General features: G+C 32.8%; 1 protein-coding gene across 1 annotated transcript in view; it reads left to right on the top strand.

The window, feature by feature from the left end:
- The window catches only part of EYS (eyes shut homolog), a 1,764,056-nt gene that overhangs the window by 236,847 nt on the left and 1,513,387 nt on the right, over positions 1 to 13,822 (top strand). Inside the window, 1 exon segment of the mRNA XM_042986616.1 lies at positions 12,788 to 12,981. Coding sequence (XP_042842550.1) covers positions 12,788 to 12,981 — 194 coding nt within the window.

The raw sequence follows: 13,822 nt of genomic DNA, 5'->3' as shown, positions 1-13,822 counted from the left end.
TGTTTCTAGCAACCATTTCTTTCTCTTCCCATAAGAATGAAAAGCAAATTACTCTTCCATTGGGTGATGTCTTTGTGTGGCCTATCCTTCAAGTACAATAGCTTCATTTTTACATGAAAGTACACTGAAATGAATTCACATGAATAAAATATCCAACTAGCTTACTACATTATTTTACACAGAATTGCTTTGGAAATTTTTGACACTTCATTAAAGTATTGATCCAAAGAACTTACTGAAGTCATAATAAAACATTGATGATCTTCCATTCATTGTTTTTGTGTTGGTTTTTTTTTTTTTTTTGCTTTTGTTTTGTTTTGTTTTGTTTTGTTTTGTTTTGTTTTGTTTTTTATGGACACATGCACCCTCTTAGGATAGCAGAGTTAGTTTGTTGTATAGAAACCCATTATGATTCCCATTAAAATAAAAGTTACTTAGCTAATTTAAGAGATTTTCTGCTTAAGAATTTTAGTTTAAAGTATTTGGCCCATGTGTAAATGGTTGTGTTACTTTTATTTATTTTTGGATATAAAAACAATAGTCATTGATACTTGGATTTTAATATTGCATTTTGTCAATATTCATGACAACCATTTCATACTGATCTTTTCTCCTCAAACCTCCACCGCTTTCATTATACTCCATTGATATCATCCTTTCACATTTCAACAAATATTAAAATCAATCAGAAAAAGACCTTGAGGCTCTGCATGCACACCTCCTATCAACTTAATTCTTTACCTATCTAACTCAGTCTCTCTTCTTATATATTGGTGCCTTCCACCACAGCTAATCCCTCTTCCTGTTGACAGAATCCCATATTTCTGTCTACCCTACTCAAATACATTAGTCCAGAAACCACCCTCTTTCTTGTCTTGATTCTCAAACATCCCTCCCTAAACAGTTCAACCCATCTTTCCACAAACATGCTCTACAAACGCCAAAGAGCTCCTTAGTTTCTACTTCATGTTACTGTTCTTCATGAAATAAAACTTAAGAGATATTTAGACAAGTATTTCATAAATTTTGGTTTAGATATTAATCACTTGGTGATTTTGTTAAAATCAGATATTGTTTCGATAGTTCTGGAATGTAGTCTGATATTCTGCATTTCTAATGAGATTTCAGGTGAAATTCTGGATACTACGGGGTCAGAGACTACTCCACTTTGATTTTTTTTAATGTTTATTTTATTAGAGAGAGAGAGAGAAAGAGAGAGCAAGTGGGGAAAGGGCAGAGAAAGGGAGACACAGAATCCAAAGCACGCTCCAGGCTCTGAGCTATCAGCGCAGAACCTGATGTGGGGCCCAAACACACGAACCATGAAATCATGACCTGAGCCGACGTTAGAAGATTAACCGACTGAGCCAACCAGATGCCCCTTATTTTTATTTATTAATTTATATATTTATTTATGCATTCATTCATTCATTCATTATTTATTTATTATTTATTTATTTTAATGTAAGACTACTCCACTTTCAACACCCAGGAGTTATATACATCCTTATTCTCTCTTGAACCCATGTAAGTAAATGTTTATCCCCACCACTCCACAAAAACATCTCTATCAATGGCAGTTTAAATCCCCTTTGCTAAACCTAATTGTTAACTAATTCAATCTAATCCTTCATCTTACCTTAGCCTTAGCAGCATTTGACATACTTTCTTTTTCTGAAAATTTTTTTCACTCAACTTCTTACATACTACATACACTCTTGTTTATCAACTGCTTCCTTACTCTTTGGTTGTTCCTTCTCAATCCCTTTTCAGAATGCTCTTCTATCTCTATAATTTCTACTGTATATTGACATGCACCAAAGAATTAAACTTCAAAGCTTTCTTCTGTATCCACATTTATTCCCTCAGTGATCGCATCCAGTCCCTCGGATTTGAATATTATTTATATGATAGAGAATCTCAACTTAAATCTTCAGTTTAGACTTCATTCCCAAAGTCCATATCACTATGATTAACTGCCTATAATACATCTTCATTTGTAAGTGTAATAGATATCTCAAAATCAACAAGTTTAAAACTGAATTCCAATTTCTTCTCCTAAGTCCTGTTTTCTCATCTCAGAAAAAAATCAGTCAGCCAACCAACTGACTACCTCATTTTCTGGTTGCTCACATCAAAAACAAACAAACAAAAAACAAAACAAAAAAACCAAAAAGAAACAACAAAAAAACATTGAGTTATCCTTATCTTTTCTTTCTCTTTTAAACCCATCAGCATCTCCAGCATATATTTAGAATCTGATCCTCCTCACCTTCTTCTTCATTAGCATCTTAATCCAAGTCCCATAATTCTATGTCTGGAATATTGCAGTAGTCTAAAACCTGGTCTCTTCTCTCCATTTTTCTTCTTGGCCATCAACAATCTACTTTCAAGCAATCTTTTAAAAATGTGAGATTATGCCAAACCTCAGCCCAAAATGCTCCATTGTCTTTCCATAAAATTTAACATAAAAGGGACAAAAGCCTAAGTTTCTGAAATAGCTCATTTCACCCTCCTTCTGACCTTCTTTCTCGTAACTTATCTCCTTTTGTATCCCCTTGTTGATCAGTCCTTTAGCTTTCTTTCTGCTTTTGAACAGCGTAGCATACTCTCAACTCAGAGTCTTCACACTTGCTGTTGTCTCTGCCTAAGTGTTCTTTGTTCATTTATTCATTCATGCATTCATTCAACAAATATTTATGGGAAGTCTTGTGGGGTAACTGTGTTCTGTTTGCTTATGAAAGGTCATTTAACAAAACAGACAAAATTAGCTACCTGTGTGGACCTTAGTTTGAATGAAGACAATAAATCATAAATATAACTAATCCTTGCAATATATATTATTTTAGAAGGTATTATGTACTTTAAAAAAATGAAAAATACATCAAGGTGAGGGGAGTTGGGTGTTGAAATTACTCTTTTGCAAGATAGCTCTAAGACTCATTTCTTTCTCTCTATAGGTCTCAGTTATTCCCCTCATTAATGACGTTTTCCTTGACCACCCTGTACAAAGTAGCCTTACCCTCCAGAACTCCTTGTTTGAAATACACTGCAACTTTTTTCTCCATTTATCACCAATATCACCATTTACCACCATTAAACATATTATGTATTTATTCACTTATCTTTTACATCTACTCTATTTCTGTGTAAACTCATGACTTCATGCAATCAAAATCTGTTTCTGTGTTACTATATTACTTGATACAAAGTAAATATTGGTAAACATAGCATTAATCTAAATTACTGGATCAGAGTAGTGTTTTACTTCATATCTGTGGGAGATAATATTTTTTAAGTGAGAAAAGTCTGAAAGCTTGATTAATTTGGGAGTCTATGTATGTATGTTTATATGCCTTTCCATTACACATTCCATTAAAATGAACAACCATGGCATTGCTGAGGAATACATTGGGGACCATTATCAAAATTATTTTCAGGAATTCTGGGAAAATTGTAAGGCAATTGTATTATATAGGTTAAAAAACCAAGACAGAAAAAAACATGGCTTGAAACATTTCACTATAAAATACTTTGGCAGTCAGAAGAGCAGTTCTTCCTATTTTGAAATCTTGGAGAGATTCCAAGCTTAGAGTCAAACTTGTAAGAATGGGTCACTAGGCAATCTTCAGGAACATTAATTTAAAAACTCCAGTAGGAAGAATTGGGATAACTACTTTAGAAAAGATCTTAGTGCAGACGAGGAAGCTAGATAGAAAATCAAAGAAAATACAGAGATGGGCTAATCTTCTGTAAAGTGGACTTAGATGAGAAAAAAGAAAGTTAAAAAAAGGAATAGCTCTCAGAAGTGAGCATTCTAACAAAGGAAAATCCTAAAGTAAGCACAGATAATGGTAATGATAACCAGAGATTTATGGAATTTAAGGCTGCTAGAAGACGTGAGGGAATCTCATCCTGGGAAGATCAGGTGTCAGTATATCCACCGAGCTGCCCATCGTAAACCTCCCTTATGATCAGAACACTGAAATCCTGTACAAGAGTCTACATTCACTAACATTTAGAGGAGAAATTGTAAATTTGGCAAAGATAAAGACTATTTTATTTGCTTGTGAAGTCAGTTAGTAGACAAAATTACCTACCTGACTGGAGCTTATATTTGAATGGAGGTGATAAATTATTGAGAAAGCTGTACTAATTAAGGGAAAAAATAAGTATTTTTGGGAGCACCCAAAAGGATACTTTGACAATTATTAATAATTTCAGATTTCTTAAAAACTAAATCCATGATCACTAATTTAAAAATCGCAGGCCTAAAAAAGAGCATGTATAATGATTAGTGTTTGTGTTGAAAGATATAGTTGAGGGCTTCTTCCAAAGCAGAAAGCAAATAATAAAACATGGAAAAAAACCCAAGAGGAAATGTGCATCATAGAAGATGGCTGTAGATATGCCAGGCTTTATATAATAGAAATTCCAGAAGGAAGCAACAAAATCAAAGAGGGGAGAAATTAATAAAATATAAAAATAGTAAATAATAAAAGAGTAAAATAAAAAAAAAAAGGAATCTGAAGAAAGACTGGAGTAGATTGAAATGGTCAAGACAGTATTAAGTAGGAAAAATAAAGACATTCTAAAACACATGTTGGTGAAAATGTTAAAATTCCTAAGAAATTCAAGAAGGGCTCAACCAATAACCCAACCCTAAAAAATAACAAAACAACAGGGAATTTACAAAAATAATCGGATTAGCATCAAACTTCTTTATGAAGTTTAACTCTGCACAAAATGGCAGAGTTAAAAAAATAAGCTACATCTTTCTTATCTACTAAGCTCTAAACCCAAATTATGTTCATCATTTAATTTTATACACAGATGAACTTGTGTTCAAGCATGAAGGCCAAGCAAATAACATCCTAGGCATGCTAAAAATCAGAAACATTGTGACCTACCCAAATAACATGAAAAGATTATTGAGGATATATATCAGCAAGACAGACATACAAACAAACAAAAAGTCTGAGAAGATGTTAGGTTCAAGAGAAAAAGTAAACAAAATCACCAGTAATTAAAATGGTACATTTTTCTTTAAGTTTATTTATTTTGAGAGAGACAGAGACAGTGAGAGTGGGGGAGGGGCAGGGAGGGAGGGAGAGAGAATCCCAAGCAGGCTTCAAGATGTCAGTACAGAGCATGATGTAGGGCTCGAACCCACAAAACTGAGATCATGACCTGAGCTGAAACCAAGAGTTGGACAATTAACTGACTGAGCCATTCAGGCACCCTACAATGATATATTTTTAGTTGTGACTGCATGTTGTTCAAGACTCAAGTGAGGACTTTGGAGTCCACCTGTATAATCAATATAAGTAAAGGAAATTACTTAATTTTGATAGTATGTATTGCACCATAGTTGGTTTTAAGAGATCCAACAATACCACACATAATCATGAGATATTTTCAAATGTTGTAAAGATTTGGGACAAGTGACCTAGTGATCCAAATATAACCCAATCTCTCCATTTCCCTGCTTTTCCGTTACCTAAATACTCCAACATGGTAATGCTCTTTCTCTAGCGCTTCTTGAATAGTTGTGACCAAACGCTTTCAACTCATTACAGGCTCATCGCCATTTGAAAATTAATAATATACAGATAAATTTATTCTCTGCCAGAAAAATTCTAATTTTAGTTCCAAACAAAGGAACTACTGCTTTCTGTACACTAATTTTCTTTATTTCTTTTTTTTAATGTTTATTTATTTTTGAGAGAGAGAGAGAGAGAGAGAGAGAGAGAGAGAGAACGAGTGGGGGAGGGGCAGAGAGAGAGGGAGACATGGAATCCGAAGCAGGCTGTCAGTGCAGAGCCGATGTGGTGCTCGAACCCACAAACCGTGAGATCATGACCTGAGCCAAAGTCTTATGCTTAGCCAACTGAGCCACCCAGGCACCCATGTACACTAATTTTCTTAACACTTACAATAAATGATTGTATTTTTGAGTACCTAAATGGGAAGGGTAGAAAGATAACATCATACATGCGTACAATACATAGATATATACATCAATTGACTGATAGGAATATGTCAGTTGATATGATCAGGAAATTTTTATCTCTCTCCCTCACTGTTACTCCAATATTCTTTTGCAAGATGCATGTTCAAAAGAGAAAAATAACCTTTCGTAGCAGATATTTAATATTCTTTAATGCAGAATAAATACAAAATATGTGAACATTTTTTTAATTTTAAAGAATGGTAAATTAAAGAGAAATGTATATGATGAGCTAAAAAACACTTTGATATATTAGATGCCAAATGCATATCAGTCATAATGAAAGCATTTGTTGTTTCTGCCCCACACTTTGAAAAGAGAAAGTATTTCAGGTTAATTAGGTAAAAAATGCCACTTTTTGTCTGCAGCCTGCATTTTCATGTATGTTTATTTTTCATTAGAAATGAATTGTAATTTTCATATTTTAAACTTTATTGAAATGAAACTAACAAACCTATTTTATTTTTTAAGAACTTTGAAGAATCTGGGGCTCCTGGGTGGCTCAGTCGGTTAAGTGTCTGACTTCAGCTCAGGTCATGATCTCATGGCTTGTGATTTCGAGCCCTGCATTGGGCTCTGTGCTGACAGCTGAGGGCCTGGAACCCCTTAAGATTCTGTGTCTTTCTCTCTCTCTCTGCCCCTCCCCCGCTCACACTCCGTCTTTTTCTGTCTCAAAAATAAATAAACATTAAAAAAATAAAAAAATAAAAACTTTGAAGAATCTGAACTATTGATGTTAACTTTAAATTATTTCCTTTCTCTATGATAACATTTTTTGAGCTATTTAAGTGCTTATTTTTAAATTCAGGTTCCTGAATTGTTCCTACCAAATAGGCTATGTTTTTTTAGATATATTATATTATGCTTCCCTAACGTTTTTGCATGATTTACTTGTGCTTTATGTAGCTGCTCATATAAAACATAACAAAACAAAATGTATCATTGTATGCAAATTCAGCTTGCAGTGAACATGTGCCTTAGCATTTTAATAAGTCTAGAATGGAAAGGTATGTCACCTACCTATGCATTTACCCTTCAGTAATTGTTTTTACATTGAACAAGGTTTTTTTATGCCCCGTATTTTGATATAATGTGGTTTATTTTCACATAGTGACTTACACAAACACTTTAATAAAATGAAGAAATAGAAACAGAACCCATATTCTAGGCCACACCAAATCCATACCCATAAATAACCATACTTCATTTTCATTCTTCATATTGGTCCCTAATATTTCCCATACATACATTCTCACATTTGGTTTGCAAATAGTCCCTAGTACTTCTATTTTATGTACTTTTTGCCAAAACCAGTAAATAGCAACTGAAACATTCTACTAATTTTGTTATTTTCTTAAAAAAAATTAATGTTTGTTTATTTTTGAGAGAGAGGGAGAGACAGCACAAACAGGGGTGGGCAGAGAGAGAGGGAGACACAGAATCTGATGCAGGCTCCAGGCTCTGAACTCTCAGCACAGAGCCCAACGCAGGGCTCGAACCCACAAACCATGAAATCATGACCTGAGCCGAAGTCAGATGCTTAACTGACGGAGTCACCAAGTGCCCCTAATTTTGTTATTTTCCAACCTCCTCTGTTATAGCTGTTGAATAAGTATGCATTCAAGTTCCTTTTAAGCTATATTAGGTGATATCTTATAATGGGGATTGTTATATTTTCAGCCTTTCACATTTCTTCACTGCTCTCCACTCATAAATTAAAATTTATACCATAAATTTTAAGTTCTTCTTGTGGCAGAACCCAATTTGGTAAAATGTTTTGTAATGGTCATATTAGGCTGAGTTATGTTGAATTAGCTAATACACCTTAGATCAATTTTTTTCTTATTCACATGAAGGCCATTGAATGTCTGGTGCCTCTGCAGGGCAGACTTTTTCCAAGTAGCAACTCAGAAATCCAGATATACCATTAGAACATGTGACTTTCATGTGGCGAGTGCAAGAAAAGTGAGAGACGGAAGAATATGTATTAGTACTCAAAGACTTTGACTTGTCTAGACACCCAGAATTTTTAAAAAGGAAACATTGTCTAGAAGATATATGGGTGTCTATGAAGTTCAGGTAGTCTTTTGCATAACTGGAAGCTTTACTGTCTCTGCCACAGTGTTCCAAAAACCAATATGGTTGTCACCGTGAGATATCAGCTTACCTGGTTGCTGGCTCCTTCTTTACTATTTGGTGGATCATTTTGGGCCACTATGATTCTTTGCCACTAACCCATGCTACGTTGTATCAAGTTTGTACAAAAATCTCTTTTTAATTTCCTATAACAATGCTAAATCCACACTATCACTGCACAATATGACATTATTAAGAGGATAATAAAAAGGAGTTAAGTCAGGAAATTTTTACTTAGACATTAGATGAGTTGACCTCTGAATTCACATCATGGAGAACATTTAGACTAGCTCATACAAAGACCCAGTTGACCCTGAGGTTAGGACCTAGTGTTAGTGGACCACTTATATACCTCCTCAACAAGAGTGCCCTAATATATCTCCTTTATTAGAGTCCTAGGCCTTAAGTTTCTGAAGCCAAGAGAAGAACCTCTTTTCATCTTTATGAATCTTCAGTTCTCTCTAGCAGTGCTAATCTTCTGTGATGAATGACAATTCCAACATCCATTCTTTTTTGAGAAATCATCTCCCTTACTCATGATCTACTTTGCACAAAACTTCCATTAAGCCCAATATATCAGGTCACACTAAAGAGTAAATTTCTCTTAATCTTGCCATTCTTTCTTGAATAATACTACATGTCAAGCCTCATAAACACAATTCAATTGATGTTTAGGAAATCACAGTTTGGTCTGCAATTTTAGTATCTTGGAAGAAACCACATATCCATTAATAGAACAATAACAATGATACAGTAACTACAATCACACAAAGAATAATTTATTATTCTTTATAAATGTTTTTTAATTACCCATGCAATATATTTCTTATATTCTTAACAAATTACTTTCTATATGCTATGTCATATGCTATGACATTATTACAAAACTAAACTCTAGAGTTTTGATAACAATTTTATAGATGAAAACATTTGGAATATAATGACTGAAGGAGAGCTCTTAGACATGGTGCTAAAATCACAATCCATAAAAAAAATAATAAATAAATAAACTGGAATTCACCAAAATTATTTTTTTATCTAGAAATTCCTGTTAAAAGGATGAAAACATATGTAAAAGATTGGAAAACTGCATAAATGACAAAAGATTCATATTTAGAGTATATAATTTTGTTTGTAGAAGAAGCCAAGTAAATAATTATTTTTGTGTCTTTTTTGTATTCCACATATAATGTTGGACAACTTAATATTGTACTAGAGTTTTACTATTAGATTAATGGTAAAAATCAATTGGTATTTGAATCTTCTACTTTTTTTTTTTAACTAATCTAGTGTGGTCAAAGAGCATAGAATTATAATAGGATTAGGTGGAATGCACAAAATTTTATTATTAATTTGTCATTAATTAACTAATTATGTGATGTGTGCGAAGTTGCTTAACCCCTAGAAAAATTAGTTTAACTTAAAAGAAAATTAAAATCTACACTGGATAATTATGGCCCTTTATAAATCCAAAATTTGTTTTAAGGAATTTATAAAAAAAAATACACATATATGTGTAATGGAAATACCAAGAATTACAATCATATAATGTAGTATCATTCATAAAATATCCTACCATGAGGCTAACATCTATGTCTTAAATATAATTAAATATTATTCCCTATTTTTAATTATGGAGTAGAATAATATGATGTTAATATATAACAACATTGAGAAATACACATTCATTTCTTTTTTTGATCAAAATAATTATTCATGTAGTGATTTCCTGAAATTAGAGGTTATTTTATTTTATTTATTTATTTATTTATTTTTAATGTTTATTTATTTTTGAGACAGAGAGAGACAGAGCATAAACAGGGTAGGGTCAGAGAGAGAGGGAGACACAGAATCTGAAGCAGGCTCCAGGCTCTGAGCACAGGCTCTGAGCCTCAGCCCAGAGCCCGACGCAGGCCTTGAACTCACGGACCATGAGATCGCCACCTGAGCTGAAGTCGGATGCTTAATTGAATGAACCACTCAGCCCCGAGGTTGCTTTATTTTAATACAATAATGTCAGTGGTGTGGTCATTCAACATTTTATACTGCCTTTATGTTGTTGTTTTTAAAATTTAATACACAATCCATACCTCAAATGAATTAACAGCATATCATCTAAGTGGGTTTTTTTGTCTTGTATACTGTTGCTAAGCAACTTAATTTTTCATACTAAATGCTTCTTGATGTTCCTGTTCACAAAACAATGAATGGGTTTGATGTAAAGACCTTTTCTAATGAAAATGTTACATACTTGTTAGCTTTGACATATACAGAGAACTGGTTAACAAAGTTTATGAACTTGGAATACAAATACTTTTTAAAACGTTCTGTAGATAATTTCTGGAGGTCAATTTGCCTTTTTTAGCAGAAAGTCAGATATTTTCCCATTCATCTCTAACATGTGTGGATTGCCCAAAGCCCTGTTCAAGCGAACAAGAATGAAAGAGTAAGTTATGTTATTGAAATCTAGGAATTAACAGACATGGCAAGAATTGTCAGGCCACTACTGTAGTTACTTTTTATTGCGACAATGATGTGCCTAATGAAAACCTATTGAATACAATCTCACAAAACCTTCTCAACTCTGCAGTAAAACACCTAGTGATCCAGGTCTTATAAAAACTACAGCGGAACTCCGAGGCTTGGCCCTTAATAGCATCACTTTATTAATTCTATTCATATGATTTTATCAGTGTGGGGACAAGAGGGAGGCAAGTGACTTGCCCAGGGCACAAACTTCAAGGAGGCACTCATTCTGTCATTGCATCAAGTACCAAACACGCACTTGCTCACCTCTGGTGCTGGTAGACAATATATAAACAAATGAACATACCCATAAAATAAGTTTCAATACATTTGAAAGAATTAACATGCATAATTTTATGAATTTTAAATTCATAGATTTAAATTCAGAATTTAAAATCCATAGAAATAAAAATTAGATTAGTGGGTGCAAAGACATTGAGGAAAGGGCAACTGAAGGGTATTAATAGTCATAGGGTTTTTTGGGGGGTGATGGGAATATTCTGGAATCATATAGTAGTGATGGTTGCACAACATTAGAAATAATTTTTTTAAAACCCTGTGATTTGTACTCATTAAAATAACTAAGTGGGGAAAAAATAAAATTCAGGCAATATATGCTTACCAATCTTAACAGAATTAACTTAGAAATTAGCAACAGAAACTGTTGGGAAATTTGCAAATATTTGGATATTGAACAAATTTCTAAAGTAACCTAGTCAAAGAAGAAATTACACATGCACACACACACACACACTGTATCAAAATTTATTAAATATAACTAAAACAATGCTGATAGGGAAATTTATAGTTCTAAATTTCTACATTAAAAAAGAAAAATGTCTCAAATCAATATTCTCAGTTTCTACCTTAAAAAAAAAACAGAGAAAGAAGACAAACTGGACCAGAAGCACACAAAAGAAAGGGAATAGTAAGATTAGAGCAAAAATCACTAAAACATGAGAGAAAAATCAGTGAAACTAAACACTGATATTTGTGAAAAACAAAATGAATATATCTTCAGTTGGAGTGAATAAGAAAAATAAGAGAAAGCACAAATCAGTAAAACCAAGTGTTTGAATTGAGGACATTATTAATGACATTCGAAATAAAAAAAATTATAAAGAAACACTATGAACACCATAATACCAACGAATTAGACTACTTAACATAAATAGACAAATTCTAGAGAGACACATTACTAAAATTGTATCAAGAAGAAATAGAAAACCTATATAGACCTAGCAAATATGGAAAGGATTAATAGTAGTCCTTACAAACTGTCACACACAAAAAAGTTACACATATATTTACCATATACCTCAGGAAGAAATTTGTTTAGGAGATGTGAAAATACATATCCACCCAAATACTTGTGCCTCAATTCATTATTCATAAAAGTTAGTTGCTAAGGGAGTAGATGTTAAAAGTTCTGAATTACAAGAAAAGTTTGTAACGCTATGGGTAATGATGAATGTTAATTAGACTTAAGTGGTGATCATCTCGCAATAATATGTAAATATATTGAATCATTATGTTGTAAACTTAAAACTAATATGATTTTATGTGTCTATTATATCTCAATAAATGTTAAAAAGTGGAAACAACCCAAATGTTTACCAACTGATGAATGAATAAACAAAAGGTATATATTGTCAATTACTTTTTATCTATAGAAACTAACAAAATATTGGTACATGATATAACATTACAAATCCTCAAAAACTTTATCCCAAGCAAAAGAGGTCAATCATAAGAGACAACATATTGTACCATTTCATTTATATGAAATGCACTGAAAAGAAAATCTATAGAGACAGAAAGATTAATGGTTGTCTGTGGCTGGAGTTGGGAACAAAGAGTAATAATAAAATAACTCTTATTTGGGTAATCAAAATACGCTAAAACTGGATTGTGCTGATGGTCAAATATCTCTACACATTTGCAAAAGTTATTTTGCAATGTGTAAATTATCTGCAATGGGTATGTTTTATGACACATAAATTATGCCATGATACATCTTTTTTTTTTATAATGAACTCTGAGGACATTCTTTATAATGAGTTTTGCTACATTTTATGCTAATATTTTCTTTGTGTGTCTGTGTGATCTTTTAAGGTCCATACTGTGAGAAGTCAATGAAATGTTATATTTCTCAGTCTTGTTGGAAAGGAGAAATTTGCCAAAACAAAAGCTCTGCTTACATTTGTGAATACCCAGAAGGATTTTTCAATCAAAACCATGAAACTGATGTCCGTGAGTGTCCCTCAATACCATGTCAGAATGGTACTAACTGTGTTCATATTGCAAATGTAAGTCTGAATTTAGCAAGAGAGTGATATAGATGATAGATAGATAGGTATACAGATAGATAGATATAGATATATCATATATATATATATAATATAATGGTAAATATATAATAAATATAATGGTAAACATATATATATATTTATAAAAGTACAAATATAATTAAAGTTGCATTAACATATTATAAAATTCAAACTCGGGAATATCAGAAAAGATACTTCATTTGTTGATTTACATTTTTTTCCTATTTTAAGTAAAAAATGAACAAACAAACAATAAAACATTTAAAAACAATCTTTAGGGGCACCTGGGTGGCTCAGTGGCTTAAAGAATCCGACTCTTGATTTTGGCTCAGGTCATGATCTTACAGTGGTGAGATCCAGCCCCATTCACACTCAGCGCTGAGCATTGAGCCTGCTTAAGATTGTCTCTCTCTCCCTTTGCCCTTCTCCCCACTCACGCTCTCTTGCTCTCTCTCTCTCTTAAATTAAGTAACTAAACATTTTTAAAAAATGTAATGTAATGTAATAATGTAATTTTGTAAACATTTCATTTTTTGTTATTCCTTTTTAATATTTTGTATATTTGATATTTTTATATTTTAACATTTTAATAAATAAGACTAGGAAATAATGTAATAATTTCCACAATTCACTTTTTATTTTTATAAGATCCATATTTGAATTCATATTATGATTTCATATTAATATCTTCAAGGCATCCTCACTCACATGTCTGGTGGTTGCTACTGGCCGTCTGTCAGCTGGGCCCTCTACTGGAGCTATCAATCCAGAACCCTAAATGTAACTTCTCTGTAAGGCCTAGGTTTCCTCACAGCTGTGA

Source organism: Panthera tigris, chromosome B2, assembly GCF_018350195.1.
Source record: "Panthera tigris isolate Pti1 chromosome B2, P.tigris_Pti1_mat1.1, whole genome shotgun sequence".
Classification (NCBI taxonomy): domain Eukaryota; kingdom Metazoa; phylum Chordata; class Mammalia; order Carnivora; family Felidae; genus Panthera; species Panthera tigris.
Note: the sequence above shows the minus strand (reverse complement) of the source record. Positions and strands in the feature narration are given on the sequence as shown.